The sequence below is a fragment of the Staurois parvus genome, unplaced genomic scaffold (genome assembly GCF_062004578.1).
Source record: "Staurois parvus isolate SC_StPar_1 unplaced genomic scaffold, SC_StPar_1.0 ptg000165l, whole genome shotgun sequence".
In the NCBI taxonomy this organism is placed as follows: Eukaryota; Metazoa; Chordata; class Amphibia; order Anura; family Ranidae; genus Staurois; species Staurois parvus.
The window spans coordinates 13131858-13150124 of NW_028317961.1; the positions used below are offsets into that span (position 1 = coordinate 13131858).

Here is an 18267-nt window from a genome sequence, read left to right on the forward strand (position 1 = left end):
CACAACAAACTTTAGTTTTATGTCTCAACATATTCTTGCAAATAATAAAAATGATCTTCCAAGGAGACTATTCACTGTAATTTGACTTACATGTATCTTCAATTGTATAATTGACTACTCGGTGTAATTTATTGAGAATGTATCGCCATCCTACAAAGCGAAAAACAACACTGAACCCTATTAAGTTAATTGATAGCAAAACTAACTATTTTCTATTGTTGAAAAAAATGTCATGGATAGCTGAGCACTGCCTTGAGGGATATGTGTCATTGCAAAAAAAAAAAATTAAGTACCATTCAGCAGGGAGGGAGTCTTTTTACATGGCTTAAATGACAACATAAAATATCATGCTGTAGAAATAAGAGGCGATAACCTGGCAGCCGCATACCTCGTCCGGTCTGAGTGGTTAGCAGGTAAAAGCATCCTCAGCTACATTCACCCGAGCCATGCCCCCAACATGTTTCGCCCCATCCTGGGGCTTAATCATTGAGGTGGGAGTGTGGCAAAACCTGTTGGGTCAAGGCTCAGATGAATCGAGCTGAGGCTGCTTTTACCTGCTAACTGGGGCCCAGCGAGGTGTGCAGCAGCCAGGCTATCCTATTTCTACAGTGTGCTTTTGGTCTGGATGAATCTTTCCACAGCCTGCACCCTCACTAATCAGTAACATCCTATTCATTGGACCTTGTTAGCCTGAATGGGGGCCACTAAACATTTATCATGAGTAACAATAAATATCAAATTAAAAAATATAATATGAAAACAAATAGCATTCTTGGGGATGCAATAAAGAAGAACTAAAGACAAAACTTTATTTTTCATTTTGGATAGAGCAAGTGGGAGTTTAACCCCGTCAGTTTTTACTTGTCATCTGTGTTCTACTAGAAAGATTTCCCTTCATTTTGTAGTCAAAACAGGAAGTAAGAGGAAATCATTGGTGGTCAGCAGAGTCACCAGAATGAGTGACCCCATTGGAAGTATTCTCTTCTACTCTGGTTTTTAGGACTTCCCAAAATTTGGGATTTTCTTTCACTTTCACTCTTGGTGATTAGAGTAAACAGCACAACACTGAACCAATCAACCTCAAAATTTTAATTACATCATTCTGTGATAGTAATATACAAATGTGCAAAACAAACCGCATTACACCAACATTTCGAGGCAATGGAGGACCTCTTTCTCAAGGTGACAGACAGCCTCTTGACTGACTAATTACCTTTGCTGGAAGTCTGTTCCAAGCATTAACTGCTTGATCAAAAACTAAAGAATTTCTAAAGAATAGTTTTGGATTTTTATTCTGCTACTTGGAAGCCATGTCCTCGTGTTCTTGATCTTAGCTTCATATTTGAGTAATACGACAATAGCTTTATTTCTGATTGGCAATCAGGATTAACTTTGAAAAGTGTGCGCGCATAACACTAGTTAGGATTTCTCTCATCCATGAACCAAATTAAATTACCATTAACTTCAATAAAAATGTTCCGTTCTTGTCCTTTGATTTGTCCGTGCACTTTGCTTGAAAGCAAATGCTAAATGATTCATTTTACCGCTTAACCACCTCCTGCCCAGTCTATAGACAAATGACAGCTGGGCAGGAGCACTGCCATCCTGGATGCACGTTATAAGATGTCCTGCCAAGATTGTGCCTTGTGCATGCCCCACGGGCCATGATGCGGTGCAGTTTGTCCCCTACTGTGTCTACTAGACACAGCGTTTGACAGATCAGTGTACCAGGCCACTGCCAGTACAATGTGACCTCTGTGACCAATCATAGCAGATCACATGGCAATTGTACACGATGAATGGATTCCATTCGTACCATTCATTGTGTAATATTATATTAATCTCTGTGATTGGTCACAGTGATCACATGGTACACACAGCGCCTATCACAGCCCTTCTGTACCATGTAATTAGCTGTGGCTAATCACAGCTAATCGTAGTAGTACACACTGAATGAATCAATTTCATTCAGAAAAAAATGGTTGCTTATATCAGTGATTACTACTGTTATAAGCAATCATAGTGTGTAAAAAAAAATTCCTGATCACCTCCTCAGAGTAGTAAAGTGTTACTATGGTAACACTGTATTGCTTTGGTCACAGTATATTAAAAAAAAGTAATAAAAGAAAAAAAAGAAAAAGAAAAATAAGTTAAAAAAAAAAATTATTAAAAAATGTTTTTTTGCATACTGTCACCAGTCAGTATCCTTGATCACTGTCACACCAGTTATATGATGAGGCTGTACTGCAATGGTAACAGTACACAGTATATTAAAAAAAATTGTGAAAAAACATATTTTTTTTTACAAAATTTTTGGTATTATTTTTTCATTTATTTAGCAGAAAATAAAAAACATAGTGGTGATTAAATACAACCAAAAGAAATCTCTATTTGTGTAAAAAAAATTATAATTTAATTTTCATTAGTGTTGCATGACTCAAAGTGTGCTAGCGCTGAAAGCTGAAAATTGGCCTTGGCAGGAAGGGGGTGAAAGTGTATTGAAATTGTTGAATAATTGAAAAAATGTTCTGAAAATTGAGAGCCAACTCTTGCTGTCATACACTATTTTTTTTAAACACCTTTGTTATCGTACTATTTCTATGTTTTAGCCAGTTGCTGACCGCTCATAGTACATAGTACATGTACTGCAGGTGGGCAGCAGCTGCAGGCTAAGTGACGTACAGGTACGCCTGTGAACCGGCTTGTCAGGCCCATGCTGCACACCGTGAATAAAGGGGAGAGAACAATGTTCTTGGACAACTTGCCAGCCAGCTTGCTAACAACCGAATTAACCTGTCTAACAGTATGCGTTTATAACAGGGGTTTAGTTAGCACACATTTGCAAATACATACGTAAGCCACAGAGCCACGACACGGCACCCTGGTAATCTGTGGTCCTAACTCTAAAATTTGTGAGTCCCCATAGTAGAGGCACATGCATTTAATGGATAGATCAAGGGCAGGTGGACCTGAGGGAGCCACCCCTCTTAAAGGCAAAGGAGTGCAATGGACCCCAGCATGTAGCACAATGGCAACCAGGGCCCTAGTGCACCCACGTACCAAAAACTCAAACATGCATAAAAGTGGCCACCCGCCCAAGTCTATAACTGGCTTATGAAGCAAGGACACATAAACAGGCATCACATAGTGAATAAAGGGGAGAGAACAATGTTCTTGGACAACTTGCCAGCCAGCTTGCTAACAACCAAATTAACCTGTCTAACAGTATGCGTTTATAACAGGGGTTTAGTTAGCACACATTTGCAAATACATACGTAAGCCACAGAGCCACGACACGGCACCCTGGTAATCTGTGGTCCTAACTCTAAAATTTGTGAGTCCCCATAGTAGAGGCACATGCATTTAATGGATAGATCATGGGCAGGTGGACCCATGCTGCACACCCCCTGCCGAACTGTGCTGTGATCAGTCACAGCAAAAGTCTGTCGACAGCCTACAACCAATGATTTTGGCTGTAGACCTGCTGATCAGCTTTGACCAATCACAGCACACAGATCCCCTGTGTTTACAAACATGGACACAGGTTCTGGCTAGATCTTCTCTTTCAGAGCCCTTTTGGTTCCAGAGAAAGAAGAAGCCAGACCTCTGTGAGTAAAAACAGCACACCTACACTTGCACACATCTAGTTAGGCACTTTTAATCCCTTGATTGCCCTCCAGTTAACCCTTTGAGTGCCCTGTCATAGTGTCATCAGTACAGCATTTTTTTGTTTACTCAAGAGAAGTAGCAGAATTTATTTTGTGGTGTCATTCCACACATACCCATGGCATGTGGGAGAAATATCTCATCAAAGTGAAAACTTTGTGTAAAGAAAAAAAAAGAACACTCATTTTGTCATTTTCTCAAGACCTATGGCAAAAAATTTAATCTTCCTGCTGCTCAACATGATACCTCTCAGCAAATACCTTGGGGTGTCTACTTTCCAAAAATGGGTCATTTGGGGGGGGGGGGTTGTACTAGCCTGGTAATTCAGGCCCCCCAAAACTGTGATAAGTAGTGAGGAAGTGACATGAGGTAATGACGCCATTTGAAAGCCTGAAGGTGGTCATTGGTTTTGGGCCCCTAAAAAGTCTCTCACTTGTGTTATCTCCATACTCAGGAGAAGTTACAGAATTTGTTTTGGGGTGTAATTCCACATATACCTATGGAATATGTGAGAAATATCTCATTAAAATGACAACTTTCAAAAAATAAAATCTTTAATGCACTCAACATGGCTCTCAGCAAATACCTTGGAGTGTCTACTTTCCAAAAAGGGGTAATTTGGGGGGTATTTGTGCTGCACTGGCATTTTATCACTTCAAGAAAAGTGATAGGCAATCAGAAAGTAAAAGCTGCATACATTTCAGTATATACAGTATACCATAGTTTGTAGACGCTATAACTTTCACAATAACTAATTAATACACACTTATTGGGATTATTTACCAAAGACATATACCAGAATACATTTTGGCTTAAATTTATGACTACATTTGATTTTATTGGATATTTCTTATAACAGAAAGTAGAAATGATTGCTTGTTCAAAGGTTTTGGTCATTATTTGATTTTAATTTATTACATAATAGAAAAAAAACAGTGGTGATTAACACCCACCAAAACAAAGCTCTATTTGTGTGAAAAAAGATAAAAATGTAATTTTGGTACAGTGTTGCATGACCACGTAATTGTCAGTTAAAGTAGCACAGTGCTGAATAGCAAAAAAAATGCTCTGGTCTTGAAGGGTATAAAACCGTCCAGAGCTTAAGCAGTTAGCATCAGCATTTTAACAACAACATGAACAACAGTTTTTTTTGACAAGCCAATACAATATTACTTGATGAGTGCTCCCTGTCTGTTGGTCATCTCTTTCCACAACTTCCTGGATTCCTGCATTACTTTCAAACTCTAAGGACTATATGTAGGCAGGTGCAGGCTCTTTTCACCGCTGCAAGTGGTGCTCAGCCACAGCAGCATTGCAGGAGTGGAAGACAGGGTCCTGGGTCCCTAAGGAAGTGATCCAGTTGGATGCTGCCACCCCATGTGACTCTGGTGGTCATTTTAGGGAAGGCAGAGTCTATTTAGGACCCTGACTCCCAGACATGGTGCACATTTTGTGGGTGGACCGTGTAGGGACAGGTTACTCGCCTGTCAGGAAAAGTGAATAGCATGGTAGGGAAAGGGGACAGGATAAGGACATGAGATACTTTCCAGGAATCCTCCCAATTGAGCACAGATCAGCCAGGCTGCATTCCATCCTCAGAGACATAAGCTATCAGCACATGAGGACCTTCTCCACTCTGCATTACTGATCAGAACTGTGAGTGTTCTCAGTTGGGTGCCCTCCCTTTGGGCTGTTTGTATTGATGGGCCATGACTTCATTACAAGTTCTTTTATTTGCACTTGACTCTATTTACTGCCACTGCACCATGCTGCACCCACCCACATACATATGGTATCTTGTTTGCTTCTACTGACTTTGCCTGAAGCTCTTCTTATCAGCATCTCTGTAGTTCAGACTGCAGGGACTGTGAAATGTGTGACACAGCATAGCAGAGCCATACAAAGCAGTGTGCTTACAATGTAAAGCACACACACACACAGCACACATTTAACCCTTTGATCGCCCCAGATGTTAACCCCTTCCTGCACAGTGACATTAGTACAGTGTCAGTGCTTTTTACTAGCACTGATCACTTTATTGGTGTCACTGGGGCTCAGTGACAGTTAGTCAGTTCCCACCCAGTGTCAGAATGCTCGCCACAGTCCTGCAGTCCCACTATAAGTTGCTGATTGCCACCATTACTAGTATTAAAAAAAAATCCAGTTTATATACTGCCATTTGTAGAAGCTATAACTGTCATGTAAACCAATTAATTTACACGTATTGGGATTTTTTTTAGCAAAGACATGTAGCAGAATACATTTTGGCCTAAATTTATGACGAAATTTGGTTTTTAAAATTTTTTTACTGAACATGTTTAATAGCAAAAAGTCAAAAATATTGTTTTTTTCTCAAAATTGGTGGTCTTTTTTTATAGCACAAAAAGTAAAAAAGGCAATAAAATACCACTGAAAAAAAGCTCTTTTTGTGGGGGGAAAAAGACATAAATTTCATTTGAGTGCAGCATTGCATGACCGCGCAATTGTCACTTAAACTAACGCAGCGCCGTATTGCAAATAATGGCCTGGTCAGGAAGGGGGGGGTAAATCCCCTAGAGAGAAAGTGGTTAAAGGAGAACTACTTTGCACCACAAACCAAAAACACTGTTTATTTAATTTATTTATATTCAAAGCAAACTCCCCCATCCATCCATGTCCATGTCCACATTTTGATGAGAAATCACTTTGAAAATTAACCCCTAGCATTTCTGGCTGTGGCCATCTTGAGTAAGGGCAGATGATTCATGCAGCATGCAGGGTTCCTGGAATCCATTTATCCTTAGATCAGGCATGCAGGCAGGAGGGTGTACTTAGCTGAGAAAAACCCCTCCTCCCCTCCTGAAGACTCCTGGAATGTACAAAATAATTTACTTAGGCCAGAAGCCAGAAAGTGACTTAAGAAATAAAAAAAAAAAGTTTAAAATAAGTAAATATAATATACTGTCCTATCTATTTACTGATGCTAGCAGCATAAGGATTAAAAATAGTCAGTGTTGATTGAGAGAGTGAAGGTCTGCTTTAAGTGCCAAAATGACTGACTGATATTTTTCTGCATCCTAGAAAATCTGCAGTACGAGTGCAACAAATCTTGATATTGATCTTTTAAGAAATATATTTTGTAGACAACAAAAATAGCAAAACAAATGAAAAGCACTAAAATGTTTATTAAGGGTATATTTCATTACAATATAGTGTACAACAAAAGAAATAACATTTTGTACAAAACACTAATTATTTTGCAGATAAGAAAGCAAATCTAAAAAAAACTTTTTACACTACTTCACAGAAGGGTCTGTTTATAAAACATTGTTGGACAAATGTCTCTTCTTTGACAGGAGTAACTGAAATGTCACTCCTGTCAGAAAAAACAGAGGCTGGCTTCTGCTTGAGAGAGGATTCAGCTTTCTACTCCCTCCTGCAGGGAGCAGAAGAGAGCCGACACTGAGACTTAGAACTCACCGCAGTCTCAGTGTGGGAGAGGAAGGAGGAGTTGCCTTCACTGCAGGTCAGAACAGCATTTGTGATCTGTGAGTACAAGGTGGAAGGGGGGGGGGGGTTACAACTCTGTAGTAAGAGGCACTGTGATGGGACACCTTATGTATATGGACACTGTTATTTGGACACCTGGTGCATGGGGACATTGTGACGGGGACACATGATGTACGGTGACACTGTGATGGGGACACCTGATGTATTGTGACACTGTGATGGGAAAACCTGATGTATGGGGACACTGGGAGACACCTGATGGATGGGGACACTGTGATGGGGACACCTGATGTATGGTGACGCTATGATGGGGACACCTGATGTATGGGGACACTGGTAGACATGTGATGGTTGGGGACACTGTGATGGGGACACCCAATGTATGAGGACACCAGATGTATGGGGACACTTGATGTATGAGGACACCTGAAGTATTGTGACACTGTGATGGGGATACCTGATGTATGGAGACACTGTGATGGGGACAGGGGATGTATGGGGACACTGATGGGGACAGGGGATGTATGGGAACATCGGATATATGGAGACACCAGATATATGGGGACACTGTGATGGGGACACCTGATGTATGGGGAAGCTGTGATGGGGACACCTGATGGATGAGGACACTGTGATGGAGACACCTGATGTATGGGGGCACTGTGATGGGGACACCGGATGTATGGGAACACTGTGATGAGGACACCTGATGTATGGGGACAATGTGATGGGGAATCCTTATATATGGGGACACTGTGATGGGAACACCGGATGTATGGGGACACTGATTGGGACAGGGGATGTATGGGGACATCGGATATATGGGGACACCACATATATGGGGACACTGTGATGGGGACACCTGATGTATGGGGACGCTGTGATGGGGACACCTGATGGATGAGGACACTGTGATGGAGACACCTGATGTATGGGGGCACTGTGATGGGGACACCGGATTTATGGGAACACTGTCATGAGGACACCTGATGTATGGGGACAATGTGATGGGGAATCCTTATGTATGGGGACACTGTGATGGGAACACCGGATGTATGGGGACATCGGATATATGGGGACACCAGATATATGGGGACACTGTGATAGGGGCACCTGATGGATGAGGACAGTGTAATGGAGACACCTGATGTATGGGGGCACTGTGATGGGGACACTGGATGTATGAGAACACTGTGATGAGGACACTTGATGTATGGGGACAATGTGATGGAGAATCCTTATGTATGGGGACACTAATGAGGAATACTGATGTATGGGCACACTGGATATATGGGGACACCAGATGTATGGGGACACTGTGATGGGGACACCGGATGTCTGGGGAGACCGGATATATGGGGACACCAGATGTATGGGTAAAAAATTATGGGGACTCCGGATATATGGGGACACTGTGATGGGGACACCTGATGTATGGGGACACCTGATGTATGGGGATGCTGTGATGGGGGAACCTGATGCAGGCTGGTAGGGGTCCCAGTGCATTTCTTTACCCAGGGTCCCATGGTGCTATTAAGATCGCACAGTCCACGGCACCGTGGTAGTTCTGTGAGAACTAAAAGCCAAGAACCAATAATGATGTTGAGACTTGTAGTTTCCCAATCACAGAGGAATGATGTGGCCAGGCTGGCAGAGCCCAGTACAGCCACATTTTTAAAAAAAATTGACAGCTAGAAGGGGGGAGAGTGAATCAGATTGGGAGCCGGTGCTTTCATAACATGTAACATGTTATGAAAGGTGAACTTATCCTTTAAAAAAAAAAAAAACATATTACATTTCCCATTAGATGGAGCTGTTGATCCTAGGGATTAATCTATAAGAGAAATTGCCACCAAAATTCCTGCAGCATGCACGAATGTGTGTGACATTTCTCCAAGAAATGTTTCATAAATAGACCCCATAAAGAAAAGTGTACTTTTGTGGGTAAACTCCAAATGATGTTATGTTGCTGTCATGCGCATTTTTTCGAAAGTCTTCAGTGCTGGGAAAAAGATTTGGGGTTTTGAACTATTGTGCACTCTCAGGCAGCAACCAATGCAGAAGTAATTAGAAGCAACAGGCCAAGGCTGTCTTCTCAACAAATGTATATTTACACCCATCACATACAGTATGTTTTCAGGCAACACAATGCAGAAAACACAACTGCTACTTTTAACTGTTAAACCTGTCATACACTAGTAGATTTTTGAACAAACATTTGCAGGAACAAATATATGAACATTCGAATGAAAATTATCAGTACATTCAATCACTTGACAAATGCCATTTGAAAGTATTACATTTTTATGTTTTTAACATTCGGTTTTGGTATGTAATTTCATGAACAGCAAACCACATTCACTGTTAGAAACATTTTCATTCAAAGAAAGTCATCTGTTCTGGTGCTTCAAATTTTCTCATCACTGCGGTAAAAAATGACCATCATTTTGACTAGCACTTGGAAAATTGGATGAACGATCTTAAAATGAAAAATTTTAAATAAAATTCTACTAGTGTATGACCAGCTTTAGTCCTACTGTGCATAATGCTGAATAGACTGTAGTGCAGACAGGCAAAATGTAAACAAAGTAATGCTATCAAAGCTAGAAATGGCAGACATGAGAGGTTATGTCTTCAGACCTGCTTGGTTGTCCCTATATAATACAATAGTTCCCTTGATTTAAATGTGCACACTTTTGAGTGCAAAGCTGACCACACTCAAACTGCCTATTGGTTCGTGCATTAATGTAAAGCGCTGAGCAAACTGTTGGCGCTATAAAAATCATGTATAATAATAATAATAATGAATGCAGAATGCAAGCACAGCGTGTAGTCGACAGCCATTAAACGTCTGTTACATTTTATGCACAAAGTGCTAAGCCACAGAATTAAATAAGATATATGGATGAATGCACATGTCTGAGACACCCTGATGGTAATCAGAGCAGCTCCTACTGACAGTGTACTCTGATTGGGCAGGGAAGCCATGAAACGAAGTAGTATACAAAAAAAAAAACCAAGGACTCTCTAACTCTTCATCCCTCTGCTGTTCTAGGATAGGTAGCGGAGGAAGACTGTGAAAAATTGATAAAAAGAGTAACTCCACTTTTGTTGAGGATAAACATTCCCTTCTGGGTGATCAGTGTACATTGTAGGGATTTTAACAAACTTTGTTACAGATTCCCACCTTTTGTTATTCTGAAGTAATAGCTGTTTATCTGTGTCCATGTACAAAGTGAAATGGGAGTGACTTTATAATTATCAATCAGCTGCTGCACTTGCAGGATTCTAGTGAGGAAAATGGCAGGGTCTGCATCTCTTTAGATGTGATTTCCCTTTGGGAGTAGCTCATCAAAAATAACTTTTTTGTTGCGGAGGATGCCCAAAATCTGACTTGTATCTTAGTGTAGACTTCTGGGAAAATCAGTGAGCCAATCACACAGTGGAAATTACATTTCTGAAGGGGCATCTGTACGCCATCTGTGTACAGAGCGCCTCCAGGTTGCCATACTGCATTTCAATTTACAGAAAATTATAGCAATGCAGATTGAAAAGGAAAGTAAATTTTTAATCACATTTAATTATAATATGACTTGTGTAGGAATTGTATGAGCTATGTTATTATTATTATTATTATTATTTTGTATTTACTGTTTTCCTGATGAAAGTGGAGGTAACCTTTAAGTGTAAAAAAAAATAAAAAATGTATACTGTGTGTATATATATACTGCTCAAAAGAATTAATGAACACTTTGAAAACACACCAGATCTCAATGGGGAAAAATATCATGCTGGATATCTATACTGATACGGACTGGGTAATGTGTCAGGAATGTAAGGATGCCCCATCGTTTGATGAAAATTATTAACATACAGAGGACTGAATTCAAAGACACCACGAAAATCAAAGTGAAAAAAATGATGCAGCAGGCTAGTCCATTTTGCTGAAATTTCATTGCAGCAACTCAGAATGGTACACAGTAGTTTGTATGGCCCCCACGTGCTTGTAAGCATGCCTGAGAACATTGAGGAATACTCCTAATGAGATGACAGATGGTGTCCTGGGGTATTTCCTCCCAGATCTGGACCAGAGCATCACTGAGCTGCTGGACAGTTTGAGATGCAACCTAGCGGCGTCGATGGACGATATCCCAGGGGTGTTCTATTGGATTTAGGTCAGGCAAGTGTGGGGGCCATTCAATGGTATTAATTCCTTCATCCTCCAGCAACTGCCTGCATACTATCACCATATTAAGGCCAGGCATTGTCATGCACCAGGAAGAACCCAGGACCCACTGCACCAGCGTAGGATCTGACAATGGGTCCAAGGATTTCATCCCGATACCTAATGGCAGTCAGGGGGCCATTGTCTAGCCTGTAGAGGTCTGTGCGTCCCTCCATGGATATGTCTCTCCAGACCATCACTGACCCACCACCAAAATGGTTATGCTGAATGATGTTAAAGGCAGCATAACGTTCTCCACGGCTTCTCCAGACCCTTTCATGTCTGTCACATGTGCTCAGGATGAACCTGCTCTCATCTGTGAAAAGCACAGGGCGCCAGTGGCAGACCTGCTAATTCTGGTGTTCAATGGCAACTGCCAATCGATCTCTATGGTGCCAGGCAGTGAGCACAGGGTCCACTAGAGGACGTCGGGCCTTCAGGCCACCCTCATGAAAGTCTGTTTCTGATTCTTTGGTCAGAGACATTCACACCAGTGGCCTGCTGGTGGCCATTTTGTAGGGCTCTGGAAGTGCTCATCCTGTTCCTCCTTGCACAAAGGAGCAGAAACTGGTCCTGCTGATGGGTTAAGGACCTCCTACGGTCCTGTCCAGCTCTCTTAGAGTAACTGCCTGTCTCTTGGAATCTCCTCCATGCTCTGTAGGCTGTGCTGAGAGACACAGCAAACTTTCTGGCATTCGCACGTATTGATTTGCCATCCTGGAGGAGTTGGACTGCCTATGCAACCTCTGTAGGGTCCAGGTATCTCCTCTTGTTACCAATAGTGACACTGACCCTAGCCAAATGCAAAACTAGTGAAAAACAGAAAAGATGGGAAGAGAAAAAAATGTCAGTGGACTCCACCTGTAAAACCATTCCTGTTTTGGGTGTCATTTCATTGTTCCCCATCGAGTGCACCTGTTGTTAATTTCATTAGCACCAAAGCAGCTGAAACTGATTAACAACCCCCTCTGCTACTTAACTAACCAGATCAATATCCTAGAAATCTAATTGACTTGATGCTATACTGTGATTAAAAAGTGTTCATTTAATTTTTTTTGAGCAGTGTATATACACACTATATTGCCAAAAGTATTGGGCCAGCCCTCCAAATCATTGGATTCAGGTGTTCTAATCACCTCCATGGCCACAGGTGTATAAAATCAAGCCCCTAGGCATGCAGACTGCTTCTACAAACATTTGTGAAAGAATGGGTTGCTTTCAAGAGCTCAGTGAAATCAAGCGTGGTACCTTGATAGGTTGCCAGCTGTGCAATAAGTCCATCTGTGGTATTATAACAAATTGGAAGAAACTGGGAACAACAGCAACTCAGCCACGAAGTGGTAGGCCACGTAAAATGACAGAGCGGGGCAAGCGCATGCTGAAGCGCATAGTGCGCAGAAGTCGCCAATTGTCTGCAGAGTCAATAGCTAAAGACCTCCAAACTTCATGTGGCCTTCAGTTTAGAACAACAGTGTGTAGAGAGCTTCATGGAATGGGTTTCCATGGCCCAGCAGCTGCATCCAAGCCATACATCACCAAGTGCAATGCAAAGTGTTGGATGCAGTGGTATAAAGCACACCACCACTGGACTCTAGAGCAGTGGAGATATGTTCTCTGGAGTGACCAATTATGCTTCTCTGTCTAATTTGGTGGAGGGGGGATTATGGTGTGGGATTGTTTTTCAAGGGTTGGGCTTCGCCCCTTAGTTCCAGTGAAGGGAACTCTTAAGGCGTCAGCATACCAAGACATTTTGGACAATTTCATGCTCCCAACTTTGTGGGAACAGTTTGGGGATGACCCCTTCCTGTTCCAACATGACTGCGCACCAGTGCACAAAGCAAGGTCCATAAAGACATGGATGAGTGACTTTGGGATGGAGGAACTTGACTGGCCTGCACAGAGTCCTGACTTCAACCCGATAGAACACCTTTGGGATGAATTAGAGTGCAGACTGCGAGCCAGGCCTTCTCATCCAACATCAGTGCCTGACCTCACAAATGCACTTCTGGAAGAATGGTCAAACATTCCCATAGACACACTCCTAAACCTTGTGGACAGCCTTCCCAGAAGAGTTGAAGCTGTTATAGCTGCAAAGGTTGGACCAACTCATTCAAGTTGATTTACTAAAGGCAAATAGTCTGCTCACCATCCACCCATATGCAAACAAAATATTGTTTTTTTTATTTTACTTTCATGTGATTGGGTATTCTTTGCAAAATTATTTTTCACCATACTAACTAATCTATGGGTAACTTCTTTTGCAAGGTGAACAGCCTATCTGTCTTTAGTAAATCAGTCACATAGATACACTCAGCCTCTGTGTTTAGACTCTTTGACCTGTTAAAAGTTAACGTATACTGATACAGTATAAAACCAAGACTTTTGTGCAAAAAAACAACTAATTGCTACAGTTATTTACAGAAAACTGAAGGAAGATCATCAAGCCACACATACTAGCTGACCTTCTTTAGTCATCCATTTCTCCTAGGATAGAGGAAAGGGGAAAGCCATCACACTGAAACTATTACATAAGAAAAATAGAGTGGTGAATTTATAGAATAAAAGTAAAAAGCCCAGAAAAATCAATGTTTCTGTTGGAAAGCTTGTGCAGATTTAGGATATCCATAACATATAAGATATATATAAGATGTCTCTTGCCAGTCATAATTGTGGTGGACACATGGCTGTGCCCTTCTTGTTTTAGTAGAAAACAATAGGCACAGAGACAAGAAATGACATCATAACCTTGTAGTGCCACTAGGAAGAATACTACCACCACCTAGTGGGCCAAATTAGTAATCACAGTATAATATCTGAGATGGTTTCTAGCAAGCAAGCAAGGAGTTCGTCAGTGTCTAAATATGTATGTAGTGGAAAAATTCAACCCATCATGATGTAGTAATTCTAGTCATTTTAGCCAATGGATGGAGATCAGCAAATGTTTAAAAGACTTCCTCAACCTAGCTTTGCAAACATTCCATTCATTGCACACCTTTGCCCATCTCTATTTCTCAGAAATGATCAAACCAGTCTAACTGGTTTGGCCAGATCTCTCTCTGATATGAGTAGTATGGTCAAAGATGACACATCTCACATTCCTACAGTTATAAAACTTGAAAAAATTGATTTGTCTAGCCTTAGGAGAACAGTGAAAGATGAATACATTTATTTCCTGCATTTACTAAAATCTCTCCTTTAAACAAAGTCATTACTAATTTCTTATAAAATGGAAAAAGGCAAATGCTGGCTGTTGACTTTAGGCATCACCAGAAATATTGGTATAGGCCCGAAATTGTTCATTCATGTACAAACAATGCATCTTTTCCTCCTGATTAAGATATGGCTGGCTTGGTTTTCTAAAGTCCTGCTCAAATGCTGTTAGGTGATTATAGTAATCGTATTCATTGCAAATGTGTCCATAATGAAGACCTTCTTTGGCCTTTGTATACCTTGCTTCTGGTGGAATCCAAGTGTTTGGATAGTCCAGGACACAGTCCTCTGCAGCATTTGTCCCATATGTTGAATTTCTAAGTTCCACCGTTTTACTTATAGGAAAATTCTGATCAGTGTATTTCTGCCTGAAGTTAACATAACCTGATCTCCAAGTTTCAGTTGAGACATATCGTTTATTTTGAGGATGTTCTTCATTGTTATCAGAGTCCAGTATGTGTTTGCCAAATTCCATACCTTCAAATATTGAGGGAGCCAAAAATGCTTCATCTGATTTGTAGTCGCTAGCGCTTGATTTTGCTTTTACATCATTAAAATTCTATTGAAAACAGAAATTTATAAATGTTAAAAATGTATTGTAAAACGACTACTATATTAAAGCTAAACTCAAATCAAACCAAACAGCTAAATACACGACATAGAAGAAAGGAAGTTATTTTACTTGCCAAATGGATTTGTATTTCTGTCCATCCAATCCTGAACTTTATACAGCACAGCACAGCACACAGCACAATTCTGCCTGACAGAGCAGGAGACTAGATCTTTCTCTGCTGCAGTTTCACTTTTACTTTCAGGTATCTTCTCCATACCCTGTGACTGGACAGTGAAAGGAGAAGCAGCACACTGATGACAGCAACTCTCTGTCGTTCTGCTCCCTCCTCTTATCAGCAGGCATCTTACATTGCATCTCAACTGACTGGCTGCGTGTGTTGCTTCCCCCTCCCCCTCTCTGAGCTCAAATATGCAAGGACTGTAAGACCGCTTCCTTGCCACTTGTTTTAACCCTTAAAAGCCACAGTGCTGCAACTGTGTACATTATATTTGGGTGCAGGGTGGTGTGCAGCCCAGCCCCATTAATTTGCTTGGGTTGCATTTGGCCATATTGCATGTGAACACAATCCATGGTGTCATTTTTGCCATGAAGCAAAGCATCACAGTCACAGAAATGTGCCAAATTAGATTAAGGCGAGAAGTAAGGGGACGATAAAACTGCAACTCAATTGCCTATTCTTACTGCCTCCGGTCTCAAGTGTAGACAAGGCCACATGAGATGCTACAGCCATGACCGGATCTAGGGGAGTGCTGGGGTGGGCTGTGCCCCCCCATATTTCTGTTGTGCCCCCCCCGGCCGGCTGAGTTTCTTCCCCATCCCAACACAGGAATGTGCAGCCTGGTGCAGTGAACTGTGATTAGTAAACTTCAGACAGCAGCAGTGGTAGACAGGAGAGAGGCTGTTCTGTGTCCTCCCTTCCTGTCAGTGCAGCGCTCCTCCACACAGCACATCACACAGGATGGCACACAGATGGCACACAGTTTAATTACCCCGCCCTATGCACCTTTCCTCCTGCCGGGACATGAGTAGTCCTTGGAGTAGGTAGAGTTCTGTTAATTACACTGTGTGCAGCCCAAACTAATGATTCTGTATGTGTGGAGGAGTGCTGCACTGACAGGAGGTGCAGGACACTGCACAGCCTCTCTCTTATCTCCTGTGGGGGGGACTTAAAGGTGGGGAACATAATGTGAGGGGTTGGAGGGTGTAATGAGAGGTAGAGGGATTGGAGACTTTGTGCTGGGGAGGGTAATGGGGGGGGGAGAAGATATTTGCTAAAAAAGGGGATTCGGGTGGAAGGATATGTGCTATTAGGAGGAATGAGGGGGATATGTGCTAGGAGGGGGGATTGGGGGGGAGGGATATGCTAGGACTAGGAGGGGAGATTGGGGGAGATATGTGTTTGGAGGGGGAATTGGGGGGATATGTGTTTGTAGGGGGGATTGGGGGGGGGGAATATGCTAGATCTAGGAGGGGCGATTAGGGGAGATATGTGTTTGGAGGGATTGGGGAGATATGTAATTGGAGGGGGGAATATGCTAGGACTAGGAGGGGGGACTGGGGGGATATGTGTTTGGAGGGATTGGGGAGATATGTAATTGGAGGGGGGAATATGCTAGGACTAGGAGGGGGGACTGGGGGGATATGTGTTTGGAGGGATTGGGGAGATATGTGTTCGGAAGGTAGATTGGGGGGAATATGCTAGGACTAGGAAGGGAGATTGGGGGGGATATGTGTTAGGAGAGGGGATTGGGGGGGTATGTGCTAGGTGGGGTGATTGGGAAGGAAATTGTGCAAGAAGGGAGTTTGGTTGGATATGTGCTAGGAGTGGGGATTGGGGGTGGAGGATTTTGGGCTAAGAGGGGGATTTTTTCGAGGAGGAGGGAATTTGTGCTAGGAGGAGGTGGGGGAATTTGGGTAAAGAAGAGAGGGCTGCGGATGATTTGTGCTAGGAAGGAGAATTTTGGGGGGACTTGGGTGGGGAGGGAGAGTTTGTGCCGGGAAGAGTAATTTGGAGGGGGTTGTGCTAGGAAGGGGAATGGGAGGGGATTATGTTAAGAGGGGGGATAGGATTTGTGCTGGGAGGGGGGATTTGGAAGGGAGGATTTCTGTTAAGATCTGAAATTTGAGGATAATATGATGTGTGCTAGGAGGGATGATTTTTTTGGGGTGAGCCATGAAATGAGGGCACTCAACAAATCTTCTCTTCCCCTCATAGCACATGGCTGGTTGAATTTCCTTACAGACACAGCCTCAATCTGTAGCCAGCTACACCCTGTGCAGATGGATGCTGTGTAAGGGAATCCAATCTCAGCTATGTGCTGTGGTGTGGAGGAGCTCGGAGTACCCAGGCTGTTTGCAGTGTGGGGAAGGGAGGAGGAGATCTGCTGAGTGCTTTGCCAGCAGTGACCATGTCCTCTTCTCTGCTGACCATTGTCTTCTGCCCTGCTGACCCCTGTCCTCTGCACTGCTGACCCCTGACCTCCAGCTTGTTGACCTGATAAGCCCTTTTCTCCACCTTGCTGATCCCTGTCATATGTTTTGTTGACCATTGTCTACTCTGCTGACCCCCTGTACACTACCCTACTGACTCTTGTACACTGTCCAGCTGCACACTGTCCTCTTCTCTGATAACCCCATGTACACTGTCCTACAAACTAATAGCTTCTGCCCCCCCCTGAAATTTTTTACTGCACCCCCACATCAGACAGGCTAGATCCGGCCCTGGCTACAACATATGAAAAAGTTGGGCTACACTGTAGCTATGACTACAAAGAATGTAAAAATGTATGCAAGCACCCAGAGATGCCTACTACGCAGACCAGCTACAAGTCTAGCCTTGATATACCACCCCACACTACCAGCTACACTTGATGGAAAATCTGGGTTTCCTTAGAAAATATATGCCTTACTGTGAGAATGTACATAAAATATCTTGGAAAACGTTTGACTTTATTTGAAAAGTTGTGACAACTTAAACATAAAAATTAAAAAAAAACAAATTTTTAGAGCAGTGATGTCATTACCCCTGAAAGCATTTATTGTCAGATAATCCACAAAAATTCCTTATATTTCCCATGGGACTTTTATGGCCAAAATGTGTAAA

The 18267-nt window shown here is 42.3% G+C and overlaps 1 protein-coding gene across 1 annotated transcript in view; it reads right to left on the bottom strand.

Moving 5' to 3' along the window:
* Positions 1 to 14524: 14524 nt before the first annotated feature.
* Positions 14525 to 18267, bottom strand: part of LOC149462899 (uncharacterized) — a 31941-nt gene continuing 28198 nt past the window's right edge. The window contains exon 5 of the mRNA XM_089676309.1: positions 14525 to 15149. Coding sequence (XP_089532435.1) covers positions 14637 to 15149 — 513 coding nt within the window. The 3' untranslated portion in view covers positions 14525 to 14636. The remainder of the gene's footprint in view (positions 15150 to 18267) is intronic.